Source organism: Lactuca serriola, chromosome 4 (assembly GCF_051521515.1).
Source record: "Lactuca serriola cultivar US96UC23 chromosome 4, Lser_US96UC23_V15, whole genome shotgun sequence".
NCBI lineage: Eukaryota > Viridiplantae > Streptophyta > Magnoliopsida > Asterales > Asteraceae > Lactuca > Lactuca serriola.
Window position 1 is genome coordinate 310,015,532 of NC_136411.1, and position 14,565 is coordinate 310,030,096.

General features: G+C 36.6%; 1 protein-coding gene across 1 annotated transcript; it reads right to left on the reverse strand.

Moving 5' to 3' along the window:
- Nucleotides 1–12,214: 12,214 nt before the first annotated feature.
- On the reverse strand, nt 12,215–13,884 carry LOC145099510 (mitochondrial inner membrane protein OXA1-like). Its single transcript, XM_079037078.1, has 8 exons — nt 13,781–13,884; nt 13,636–13,719; nt 13,384–13,465; nt 12,954–13,012; nt 12,767–12,842; nt 12,528–12,659; nt 12,354–12,437; nt 12,215–12,235 (listed from the first exon to the last, which is right to left on the reverse strand). The coding sequence occupies exons 1-8, from the start codon at nt 13,882–13,884 to the stop codon at nt 12,215–12,217; spliced, it is 642 nt and encodes a 213-aa protein (XP_078893204.1).
- Between the last annotated feature and the right edge of the window lie 681 nt (nt 13,885–14,565).

Consider the following 14,565-nt stretch of genomic DNA (forward strand, 5'->3'; position numbering starts at 1 on the left):
AAGATATACTACAAAAGACAAGTATACGCAGCACGAGAATCCCTATACACACAGGATCTCGCAAAAGGTAAGACTCTAGTTGCAGTAGTTATGGATAGTTTATAAGTCTATTACAACGAAACGCCTAAATTACATTAACGTGGTTCCGGAGCAGGCTCTCCTGCAGCTGTGATCCTGAGAATTTTCTCGTCTACGCCAGAGTTCTGCGTTATCGGGCAATCCTTCTTGAGGTGTCCAATTTCACCGCATTGGTGTCATATCTGGACAGCACCAATATTGGTGGTGGAAGTGAGGTGTTTAGCCAGTGTTATGTGGACACGAGTGCCTTCCTCATTACTCCACCTTGGAAATTGCTTCCTAAATCGTTCGGCGTTATAACTACTCTTGTGTGTAGGGTTAGTCCCGATGAAAGGGACTTGAGTGATGGGTCGTGCCAGTGCTCCACAGCCACGAGCATGGTGCCCTATTTTTAGGCAATTGCAACACTGCATCTCATGGCAAGCCCCATGATGATGGAAACTATACTTATCACACTTCGGGAGTTTTCCCTCGTATGGCCTGCTGGGTAGTGGGATGGGAGGGGTTTCCACTTGTTGCTGTTGAATAGCCAACCTTTGGGATCTCTTGCGTTCTTTCCGGGCTTGACGCTTTCGTTTCTTGTTCTCTGCTTTCGGCTTTGCGATCCTGTGACTATTACTGTTTGGCGACTCCCTGGATGGATACCACGATTGGAAACTTCATTCCCATCAGCAGCATTGACTGTGTTGATAGCGCTACGGTGCGCAAGGACCATGGTTACCAGCCATCACGGCAACTGTAACTGCTGTTTGAAATGTAGCGGCGTCCATAGGAAAGGCGGAGGTTTTGCCGTTCGACTGATTGCTTCCGGATAACGACATGATTCTGTAACACGAAAGATAAGGATTTTGTGAGCGATTCTGGTTGACCTTAGGTGTACGACGATTGTTCAATAAAAGAGTAAGAGTATGTTCTCAAAAGTTTTACCTACATCCCTATGATGCAGTCCTAGTACAGAATGGAGGTATGATCGCGACGGTTTGACCTACATCACTATGATGCAGTCCTAGTAATGAATAGAAGTAAGTTCGTAGAATGGTCTCAAGACGTTTGTCGTTCAAGCCGAGGTATCGTGGGTTGGTGAATAACAAGATCACTATGATGCAGTCCTTGGAAATGTCTCCGGAGCTAAATTACTATAGTCCAATGACTTGACTAAAGCATGATTCAGATAGACTCCAATGAAAGTATGATAAAAGTACTTGAATGAAGAATGACACAGAAGTTAGCCGGCTGTCAATATCTTTGATATTCACGACGTAAAGATTCGGTAAAATGACCTTGTAAAGGTCTTACATCATATCCAGAGAAGATAATTCTTGACAGCATAAGGACCTAACCTAAAGTACTTACAGTACAAGATAATTTCATAGAAAATACCACATCGGGCATAGACAGAAAAACGATTCCTTTTAACAAGAAAAATAAAGTTAAGCGTCTACTACTGGCAATGGTCATCCCTTCGGTGAACTCTCAGTTCGGCCAGTTGACGTTCCACATCAAGTAGGTGTCTTTCGTACACCCTCTGGCGTACTCGGAGCTCTATGACTTCGGCTCGTGATTCAGCCAGTGCTTGCAGCAGGGTTTCATGGTTTCTCTCTGATCTCTCGCGAGTATCTTCTAGACGAATGGTGCGGAGGGTATGCATTATCGCATCAGCGACAACTTCGGTAATCTGATGTAGGGCTATCCTACCTTGAATCTCATTTCGGGTCACTCTGCGGACCAAGATTGGCAAGACTCTATCTGCTGAGCCCCCATTGTTCAAGTCGCAAAAGCTTCGGTCGCCATTAAATGGCATGGGCTGGTCTTGTCCTTGGCTCCATGTTTCCAAGCATTCCACTCACTCAGGCGTCGGCCATGAAAAGTCGGACGAGGGTTAGGAATTGGAAAGGGAGCTACTTGGGGTAGGTTCTCAACCTCTGGTTCGGAATTAGCATCGTCCAAAGGGTTTTCATCATGGTGATCATTCAAAGTGATAGGATGATCATTCTCTAGTTCTTTTCCAAACCAACCAGCAATGACTTCGTTCGGAAGATACTGGTTGTCGTGGGGATGGAGTCCAACCATGTTTTCTATGCGAGAATTTAGGGTAAGAGAATAATTATTAGACGAACTATCTAGATAATTATTTAGAAAACCTTCATTAGTTACATCGCTATTTGTGAAGTGCATACTAGTTATGTGTAATCTAAACAGGATAGACCTTTGAATAAGTGCCCTTAACTCCATATTCACACAGAATAGGGGTGAAGTAAAATTTTCACAGATTCTAAGTCTATAACATCCTAATTACATATAGCCTTAGTGTATCCACTTAGCAACTATCAACTTAGTAATGAAGATCTCGTTTTAGTTCTCAAGTATAAAGTACTTATAGTAACACCAAATACTCCTATAGTATTTAAATTTTAATGTTATGTTCTATTGTTCTCATTGTGGTAGGGTTGGTAAGATTTTAGTATTGTTGCAACCACACAATTAAAATTAGGCACATGCTAGTCAACCTTCGGATAATATAGGTGATCAGGCTATATATTCCCAGTTTTGACCATATGTCTCTAAGCCCACCCGTGTTGCCCAACAATCGTAATTCTTTTGTACTGTCCTAGTGACACTGATTTTAGTATGAATGCAACACGTATACTTGCTTAAATATTTTATTATTTAAAGTATAAACTCTTGGTAAGAGTTTTTAATCCCTTATGTATATATAGTTAGTATATCTTTTATGGTTTGATATACTTAATTCACTATAAACAATGCTCTGATACCAATTTGTCACACCCCAAAACCAAGAACGACGGAAACGTTCTGGGGCGGAGGACGTCATGTACAGTATCACAACAATGTAAAGTAGTAAACAAGCAACAACATCATCCATTGCATTAATAATATAATTTTGTAGTGGAGATCTAGATACTAACTTGGATCGTGAGAACACTTTATGAACTGATATTTCTACCATATGCCTGGGTTCCAAGAAATTCATCATAGGATAATCCAAGTGGACACTTACGATTCTAGGCACAGAAATCGTAAGCCAAATTTCTAGAAAGACTATCTGAAAGTTTGATGAAAACGAGAGCTAATATTTGTGTATCTCTTCTAAAAGGATGAGATGTTCATATAATAAAGACTATGTGAAAGTTAGGGTAATCCGGGTTTTAATGAGGATTTAGGGTTTCAAAAACTAACGAATTTCATCAGTTTTACCATAATCACCCTCAAGAATTCGTTTTTCCAACTATGTTCCCATATATATTTTTCGATGAGTCTTTGGGGCGCTGCCCCAAACCACGTGGGACCTTAGCCAGGGGCTCTATCCCCTGGACCCCACTAGGGAAGTTGCCCCTAGACCCCGCCAAAGGGACGGCGACCCTTTGGAAACCCCGGACCTAGGGGCGCTGCCCCGAACCCCCGACATGTCATCGAATCGACTTGTAATTTGATTTTATACATGCGTGCACTCCTCACGAACCCGTACATATATTCGACTACAAATTATGAAGCCCCTTAGCTCAATGTTAATTCCAGTTACATAAAATGACATGATGACACTAAAATCACCAACATTGGCTTTGAGATTTCCATCGAAAACGTGCATTAACTAATAAAGAAACATTTAACCATGCACACACAAAAATTCAGAACGTCATTGAGCATGCTTTTGGTGTCTTGAAAGCACGATTCCCAATATTGAAGAGGATGACACCATTCTCGTTGGTTATACAACGAAACATTACTCTTGCATGTTTCGCACTTCATAATTTTATAAGAAAAGAGGAACTACGTGGTGAGTATTTTTCACGATACGATGAACCAAATGTGTCACATCCCAAAACCAAGAACGGCGGAAACGTTCTGGGGCGGAGGACGTCATGTACAGTATCACAATAATGTAAAGTAGTAAACAAGCAACAACATCATCCATTTCATTAATAATAGAATTATTATACAAGTGTGTTCTGTCAAATTTTGATAAACACTAAAGCATAAATCAAAATGAAAGACGAGTCTTGAACAAGCTCCATCTTCCTTTCTCGTTGCATCGGTACCTGTCTATGATGACCTGAGGATACAAGTAATTTTTAAAGCGAGTACCAGCTTTGAAGCTGGTGAGATCATAAGTATTTTAGTGTCTTAATTTGTATGTAAGAATTTGTATGTAAGAATTTGTATGTAAGAATTTGTAAGTATTGAAAATGTATGTAAAACAACTGTAAACATTTGAAAAACTCTAGAAATCCCTATGATTCCTACTATTCTAACAGGAAGTCTTCTACCAAGACTTAACTGATCTTTATGTAGCCTTCTACCAAGGCATCTAGTGTCTGTGTGTGTGTCTCTAGTAAGAATGTGTATTTTCCCAAGTCTGACTATCATTAACCAAAAATATAGTTTCTACATTACCGTGCGTCGTGTTAATGTTCACGAAGTGAATGTAATGGGAAAAGAAATAGTACTATGGTGTAGTGTCGAATTACAACCGTACCTATTACCTTAAATCTAGGGTAATACTTCCAAGTACTGTAGTATTTGATATAAATAACTACATCGGTACTCAACTGCCTTATTTTAGGGATAAGGTATAATGTGATGTCTAGATCCCAGACTATACGTTCCCCTATCAAAGGGATTTTGGGACCTACCCACAACCACTGCATGTATGCAAGCCGTGAGCATCCACATTACTATGATCATGTATACTCGATATAACTATCACAATTGCATTGTGATTCATCAGTATAGTTAGATCCTGAACTGGTTCCATGCTATAGCACCTAGTGACGTCTATTCTATGTATATGTAAGCGTACTCATGTAAGTGTGATCATGTAATTGTACTTATGTAAGTGTGATCATGTAATAGTATAGTAGTGTACTGTAATGTTCTACGTGTGCTAGCTGTTATGTGTGTTCTCTCTCTATCTAGCATGTATAGTAATGTACTACAATGTTCTAGCTGTAATGTATGCTCTCTCGATCTAGCAAGGATAGTAATGTACATTAATGATGTAGTAAGTATTGACTCATGAATGAACTGACTCATTGTATGATATTGCGTTCTAGTAATAGTTCTAGTATCTTCCTAAACTACCCATATGGTAGTTTACTAGTAATCTAACTGGTACGTATGGACATGGATGTATACCCTTGCTACCCAAGGGCATGGGATGAACTGGAAGGACCTTTTATGACTATATATGTACACATGATATATAACTAATATTTAGACGACCTTCGTACGAGTACCCAATATTCTATCAGCCCACATCCAAATCGAGAAAAGGGACACAAGATGGATAGCCTTCCTAAGTCTTTTAAACATTACTTATATAACCATACATATAGAGGCATGCAATTTATAATATAAAAGCATAAAATAAGTTTTGTAAAACCTTTGAACATAATTATTATCTAAGAAAAGATCAACTTGATGTCAATCTATAAAACAGTTTGAAGGCATGGGTTTGATAAAACAGTTTAGTATAAAGAAACATTTTTTTGAAACACAATTGTAAATAAGTTTGAAATGTAATATACTGAGTAAAATGTACAGTGTAATAAGGAGTTTTAAAACATATAAAATGTTTATGAAAATCATTTGAAGGAAACTGTTTGGTAAAACGGCTAATGAGTATTAAATCATATAAATGTTGCTTATTAATCACATGTGATTGATATAATAAGTAGCATGATTCTACTGGTATCCCCCCCATAAAACATTTAAAAACAGTTTAAAACATTGATTAAGGGGTATGAACTCACCTGCAGTAAGCGACTGGAATTGAACGGACTGTTATCGTAAGGAAGGATCGGACAAGTGCTTGGTGTCAAGTGAAGACTTTAGACACACACAATGATCCTAATTACATATGAAGACATATGTATATAAATAATTAGTGATTAAAACACTAATTATACAAGTATAAACATTTTAACGCAGGGAAAACACTTTTGGTCAAGTGCTAGGAGGCTAATGGGTTGCAACAAAGGAGTGCAAGGCCTCTAATGGGAGTTTATGGTCTATTGACCATATGCTTTGGAGTTTACGGCCCAGGGGAGTAAACTCCTGGCCGTAAACTCTCAAAAAGGTCTCTAATTGAAGCCTATCATTTATACAACTAGTTTGGTGAATTGCTTCAAGGCTAAATCAAGTGTTTGGGTGACATTTGCCCCCTTTATAGGGGTTTACGGCCCTGGGACCATATTCCCTTGGAGTTTACGGCCGTAAACTCCCTTGGGAGGGTGTTTATGGTGTTTTCAAGTCTCTAAATTAACTAGGAACTAAACTAGGCTTTTGTACTTGGCTTTAGAAGAGTTTATGGCACCATTTTATGGATTTCACGGCCCTACAACCTTTTGGTCCGTGAACACCTTACTCTTGGTGTTCTAAGTGTGTTAGCTAGTCCAAAACTCATTTAGGTACATGCCCAAATTAGTCTCTTGGCAAGGTTTTAAGGGCATTTTGGCACTTAAACATGGAGTTCACGGCCCAAGAACACCCTTGGCCGTGAACTCACTTTTCATCCTTGATTTTAATTGCTTTTGGTGTCCTAAACATGAAATGGTGGGTTCTATTTCGAGTTCTAAAGCTTTGAGGGTCATTGGGACACTTTAGGACCTTAAAATGGAGTTTACTCCCCAAGTGTTCTTGGGCAGTAAACTCCCAAATCTTGGGGTCTTAATCCAATTTTGATGTTCTCTAGACATATACACACTAGCATACAAGTCTAAGGTAGTTACAATTCACGAGGAAAGGACTAGGTAGCATTTAAGCCACATATTGGAGTTTACTCTCCAAGAATGTTCTTGGGCGGTAAACTCCCGAATCTCACCGATTTGATATGTACTTGATGTTTCTAAACACAATCTAAGCTATATAACATAACTAGATCGAAGTACTCACAGTTTGGGATAAAAACCCGAAGATCCGTGAGAGAGAATTTTAGCTTTTCTCTAATTGGAAATGTAACTAATGAACTATTTGGTTCAGTTTTCTATATATAGTCCTGGGATTTTTGGCAGAAAATATTTTTATTCCCGGAATGAACTCTAATATCTTAGAGTATTGGAATAACAGTGTTCCTCAAAACCCTAGTGTATCCACTCTCCTAATATCTCCTTAAGTGTAAAACCTGAAAACTGCCAAACTTATACTCGAAGTCCGAATTTTCACTGAAACTGTTCTACTTCTATTGACTTGATATGGTTTGTTCAGAATGGAAATTTCGGGTTTTCACAAAATGTCTCGCTTCGGAATAATTATTTAGCTATTGATGGTGATGAAAATGAGATTCCAACACACAGTACTGTAGCGGACCGTGAATATATGATCCAGTTACGGGATGAAATTGCCGAGCAATTGATGTAGAATATGGAATGAGAATTATTAAAGTTTGGTTGTATGAATTTTATTTCAAAATGTTATTGTAAGACTAATTCGGTTGTATGAATTTTATTTCAATGTTTTAAAACTAGAATTATTAGATTTTCACACTGTTGTAAAAATCTCGACTAGGTCCCGATTAATCTCCGATTAATCCCTAGGCGCTACTCCACCGATTAGAGGGCGCCTAGCGATTAATCCCTACATACATAATGAGTGAAACATTATAAAACGATGAAATTTTAACATTTTGAAAAAGTTTTATTTCAATAGAAACTATTTTAAGGCATGATTAGTGTTGTATTAATCATATTAACTTATTTTGTTATCATATTAGTGATATTTACGAATCTTGATATGATATTAATCATATTTAATTTTTTAAAATTCAATAAATTAGCAATTAATTGTCCTCGATTAATCCCCAGATAAATCTCCGCCTAGCCGAATAATCCATTGACCTCGGTCTACCGACTAGCTAATGTCGACCTTTTTTACAACCTTGGATTTTCGGTATTGAAAAACTATTTTCGGTTTATTAAATCAGTTTATTTTAATTTTAAATATCTACAGCAGCCTTCAAATGTTAAAAAACAAACACGCTTCTTATTACAGTCTGCAGCCGTTTGGTTCACCTCTTCTGCTGCAGAGGGTTGCAGAGATGGTCTGCAGACTTTATGAATTTTTGTTTCGATAAAACAAATAGCACCTTAATGATGATGAGATTCTAGACAAGCCTCGTATACACGTTAGAATTGCTACTCCGTGTGTGGTTCATAGTTGGTACCTACGAGAATGAGATGGGAATGTAGAGTGACCTATGTGTTCATTGTCTAAACAAGCTCCATAATTTGTAAATCAAGTTGGAAGTGTAAAGTGTATTAAGTGCTCACTATACACTTGCTTGTTTTTGCAATTTTAAACTATGAGACCGACGAGGTGTTCGTGTGACATTTCCCAATATCCACCTGAATTAATATTTTCTTTATGCTTTAATAAGAACATTTTTCTTACAAAAATTTACAACATAAAATCCCTTATAGTTTAAAACGTCAAAACCAATACCAATGTTTAAATTTAAAAATCAGAAGTGATACCACAATCAAACACCACAAACAATAGACATAAATTCGGCATCTTTATTGTTGTATGTTCGATATTTATGTTTGGTTATTGTACAACATGTCTTTCATATGTTGTTAAAAAGTCGGGCCGAAATATAGGGGTGTGTAGGTAACTGTTGGTCAACGTTATTGGAAAGGGACTGTACAAGTCCATTTCATCAACTTGTAAGGATCAAAACACAATTTGATCATTTCATATTTGAAAACTTAAAAGTCAAATTAATCCCACTTTATAAAACTGTCTTGGATATTTCAAAAATCTTGATATTAATCTTTTCCACTCACGTGATCTGCTCAAAAGTATTTAACCATTTGTTTGGAACATCTCGTATTTCTTTCTGATGTATACAATTGCGACACGCATATGCACGCTTCCATATGCGGCACGTCGAAATAAAATTCACGAATTTATGATACTTAATCTAATAAGATATTTTAAAACATCCAAGTGAAAGTGTTATTAATACAAGAAGATGGGTTGATTGTTTGATCATCATCGTAAAAAAAAAAATGGTTAAACGTTTGGGAAACCTACATAGTGAATTTTTCAGTTTACTGTGTCAAACTCATTAATATTTTAAAATTTCGAATGCTGCAGAGTCTGGTATTTTTTTTGCTGGTTGTCAATTTCTTTAATAAAATTAAGAAATATTATAAACTGTTATATTGGAGCAATTATTAGTAGTCAGTGAACAACTTGATGACACACGTTAGTCAGATAAATGGATACTAGTGACACGCAGTTGTGTACTTGTGTTCCATGTTTTCCATTATAATTTTTAGACTAAAGTGCCAAATAGTCCTGTGGTATGACAATTGTGTATTTGTGTTCCATGTGTTCCATTATAATTTTTAGAAAGTGCACAAATAGTATTGTGGTATGACAAAAAATGTCATTTTGGTCTAAAAAAGATTGGACTAACACCCGCCGTTAAATGATTAAAGACTTTCATTTTGTTGCGTATTTAGTACAATTTGTTCGGATTATTTTCAAAATGATGGATTTGTCCCTGTTAATATTATTTTCGTTTTTTTCTTATTTCTTTTTCTGATTTTCTGATTTAAAAAAAAAACAAGAAAATAAACATAAAAATAAATATCTCTCTCTCTCTCTCTCTCTCTCTCTCTCTCTCTCTCTCTCTCTCTCTCTCTCTCTCTCTCTCTCCCCCCAATCATTGAGTTAGTGTAGAGGATTGCTTTTGGTATGACAAGAAATTACATAAATTATAGAGTGAAAGAGAACAGATTCTTCTTTGTTGTTCTTGGACTAATACCCATGAGCACCTTAAATCCACTTCCGCCATTGTTAGAACAGATATCACCAACCTCCACCTTTCACCTTGGACCGTGACTAGCAGCCACCAAGGACCACCCATAGCCACCACCAAACTGCTGCTAAGGAGTTTCGACAACCAGCCACCGATAGTGAGGCCACTAGAAAACCACCATTGACCACTGAAACATCATTGCTGCCACCACCCATCTACCCTCCTGCCATCGCCAATCAACCCACCACCCACAACCCTTTCCTTCTGCTTCCCTCTCGTCAAACTCGTCAGAACAGGAAAGTAAAAGCAACAGGGTTGCCATCGCCGCCCTCCATCGTCGCTGATGTGGAATCCCGTTGGACACCATCAACCTCTTGACACCACCACCATTTTCTGCCATTGGTAAGCCACTACCACTCTCTCTGTCTCCCCCCCCCCCCCCTTCTTTCTCTCTCTCTCTCTCTCTCTCTCTCTATATATATATATATATATATATATATATATATATATATATATATATATATATATTCTTGCATCGAGCCCCACTGTTGATTACAACAGATCTGTGGCTCGATTTTCAGATCTATTCATATCGGTTTTTCAGATCATTGGTTGAAGTTTGATCGATTTTTCAGCTCTATTCAACACCACCCCCATTCTTGGTTCGTCCCACTACAAGACAAATGACTTACAGTCACACCAAAAAAGTGTGACCATATACGTATAGTGACATTTTATTTTTTCACTGAAAGTGTGACGGAAGGTGACGCCATCGTATAGTTCCTATGGTCACTTTAAAATGTAGTGTCAGTATGATGTGAAAACGTGTGACCGTATTATAAAACTGTGGCAAATGTGTACGAAATTTTGTTCCTTAAATATCCGATATTGTAGCGTTAAACCGTCAGTAGTCACATATATTTAGTAAACGTTGTGACTGTATATCACCAACTTGCGACATTCATGATGTTTTAGTGTAGTTGTTTTCTTCTATATTGTCACACAGTTTAAATGTTATTAAGACTATTGTGTATCTTTTGTAAACATGTAATTTTGGTGAGTGTGACCATCTCTTTCTAAATGACCACATGTAAATTACTTCCATAAGTGGCGAATTGGTAATTATTAGTCACAAAAAAGAATCAATTTTTGTGACTATAACCTATCGTATAGAGACATACAATTAAGTGAAATACAATCATAAGTATTATAAAGACACACATTTTGATAAAATTAAGGACTATTCGGTATCGTATTAAGACTATTGGGTATATTTTTTACACATATAATTATAGTGAACATGTCCATGTTCGGTAAATGGACACATATAATTAATGATGTAAGTGACGATTAGCTAGTATTTAGTCTCAACAACAATCAATTATGGTATTTATTTGCCATATAAATTGTTTTTCATCTTGTTATTTTTTAACTTAGTCACAAGAACTTTAGAATAAACATCATTTTAAATCAATTGTAGTCTCAAAATTCTTGTATATTATGGCTATTGTTAACCATTTAGCCACACGCTAAAAATTGATGTAAAGTAACCATTGTATATTTTTAGAGACATTAAAAACCTATAAAACATGGCAAAATTTATATTACAACCACTTTAAATTACTATTTATTGTTACTTTTTATACATTGTAGACACATCAAAATAATTTAAATTAAAGTAATGAAACCCAACAATATAAAACAAAAACAAAATTCATAATTTGATATTACTAATAATTGAAATTCAAATCCATACATTACATTCCAAATTAAAATATCAAAGAAAAGAAATTTGTCCTCATTTCAAGAATTTAAATAATTGTTAAAAAATCAAACACATCATAAATGAAAACCTAAACATAAATAGCCATTCATCTTGTTTGTATTGTTCCTTGTCTTCTTGAGAAGGGCATCAAATGAGGAAGCTTTGTGAACGGGTTGACAGCAATTAGGATGCTTCCTGTGTATGTCTAATATAAACACCATGAACAGATTCAAAATGAAGCAATGCAAAAATCAAGGATAATGCAGTATGATGAAAGGTAAAAAACAAAGTTCACCAGCCTCACTAAGCAAATTAGTTGATCCCTTTGTGAAATAATTCACTTTACTCAACTGTCTTATGTATCACTATCTCCTACTCTAAAATGAAAGAGAAACACGACATCTTGGGCAACTTTAAAGGATAAGTATGTATGTATAACAAATAATAAAATTACATATAGAGTTATAAATGATAACTAGTCAAATGAATCTTCATAAATTTATTTGTATAAAAATACACATAGAGTTATAAATGATAACTGATTTTACCTTATCAGGGAATACCTTCTAATGGGTACCTTTTGGAAATCAATAAAGATAAAACTTCCTCTGTTTCATTCAAACCAATATCAACTATCAACCAATTGTTTCATTACTACAAAGTTTCAACAAGTGAAAAGGTTGGAATTTTCATAATTAAGAAAAAGAGTTGTGATGTGATAGATACGTTTGGGAAACTTGTTGTAAGAGGAAGCGTAAGAGCAGCACCACCCCTTGCAATGTTTTTCCAAACACCACTACGCTTACCTTCCTGCATGGTAAACTGAGGAACACAACATATATACAATAAGGACAAAGGAATCCAAAAGGCAACTGAAACAATCAACAACAATGTTTTTACATCGACAGTTATCCAACATGAAATGGCAGCCAATAAAGGAAGAATATAGAAGGCATCAACAATGGTAAGGTCGATGAACCAATATGCCCCACCAGTTTGAAAAGATGGAACCTTTTCCACCATGTTCTCAATCTACACATTACTACTTACTCAAAACTTACAACACATTCCAAAAATGTAGTGTTATATCTTATTAAAAGATTGAAGCTGCCATTTAGGATATAATATGTTTTACTTACAACAAGGAAAAAGCTGAAAAAGACAGGGGCTTGGATGAAAAGTCTGGTCAATTGAGTATACATAACAGCAGAATACCTGCACAAATATTCAATTCCAATTATAACATTATTATCATGCAAAAACAAAGGTTTAACATTGATCATGTCAAGCAGAAGCTCACACTAAGGAACAAGAGAAAGTGCTTACTCCATATATACTCTTTTCTTTTGTGCCTCAACTTTAGCTACAGCCGTTGGACTCATGCTCTGAAAAGGTTACTAATAATTTTTAATAATAAAAATAATCAAGGGTCAAAGAGTTTCATCTTCTTAAAAGGATAAGCATGTCAAATTCAATAAACAAACATTAAGACCACTACACATGCAGGAAGTCCCCCGACCTTCTACTTGCATTAATAATTAATTATTCATGACCAAAAGTTATATGGTAGCATCAAATTAAGGATATTGATTCACGAGCATGTTATTCAATATCTTTAACTTCATTTTTGAAACAATATATTATAATTTAGACAAAGTTGGCTCTTTATACATAGTGCACCAACATAAACATGAAATTTTTATCTATGTAACATGTAACATGACAAATGACAGAAGAAGTTTGATGATGGGCATACCTTATCTTCCATCTTTTGCTGAATCTGCTCCAATTCTGGCCCCAAAATCCGTATGCAAAATGTCAGCAGATCAGTGCTACCTCTGAACAAGATAACTCAATATACTATTATACTCAGGACTCAGGAGTCAGGACACACACCCAGAGAGAGATGGGGAGAGATGTTGACTGATGTTTTACATATATTGGCTTTCATCTTCAAATGTATGAACTAATAAATAGGTTAGGCAAAAGAGTAGAGCTCACAGTTAACTTTGAGGCAACCTTGTGTTGATTAATCGTGATTGGAGCCAACAAGGTTCTAATAGCAATAGTTGCTATTACTGTGATTGCCAACCTGAATGTGACAAAAAATGAATTGCTGCTAATTCTTTCAACAATTAATTCTATATACCCACCTCCTATCGGTTGGACAAGAACTCATCGATAGAGCAAGTTGCTCTCGAATTTCTGGTGATAGACGACCTAATTTTACCCGCGGTTCCTTGAAATTCACCTCCATGTGCGCCGATTAAGCAAGAAATTAGGAAGGAAACCTACACAATCTCGTTCAGCGGCTGAAATCAACTCAATTGAAGCAATACTTACTGATGTAGTTTCTATTTGTGCAAATTGGGAAACAAGCAATAATATACTTACAGAAATTACCTTCACATATTGTGTCCACAAGCTGAAAATCAGAATGATTGGATTGTTACTTCATGTTTTCCCAGCCTCCACAACCCCGAAATCGCTATCAACATCATCAACGACAGCCGAACATGGGGACGAACAAGTGCGCCGAAGATGGAAGGTCAGGGGAGTGCTGCGATGTGGAGTAGATGCGGAGCGAGTTTACCTATTAAGGCATAGTGTTTGAGAGAAGTCGTCGAATCCAACCATTAAAAAAAACGATTTTAGATGTTAAACATACCTTTGCGTGCGACAGGCGAAGATAGGAAAGCCAAAGATGGTGACAAACGGAACGCTTGAGGTGGTCGAAGGTCTTTGGGATTGACGTCGGAGGCGCGCACTAGAAGATGGGGGTTCTCGTCGACTTCAGCCGTAAGAGGAATTAGGGCATTGTGTTTGAGAGCAGCGATCGATTCCAACCAAGAGAATTTTCAGAATTTTTGTGAAATGGGGTCTCGTGGGGGGAGATTAAAAATTTTCGTGAGGTTTATAATATTGGAGGGAGATTAAA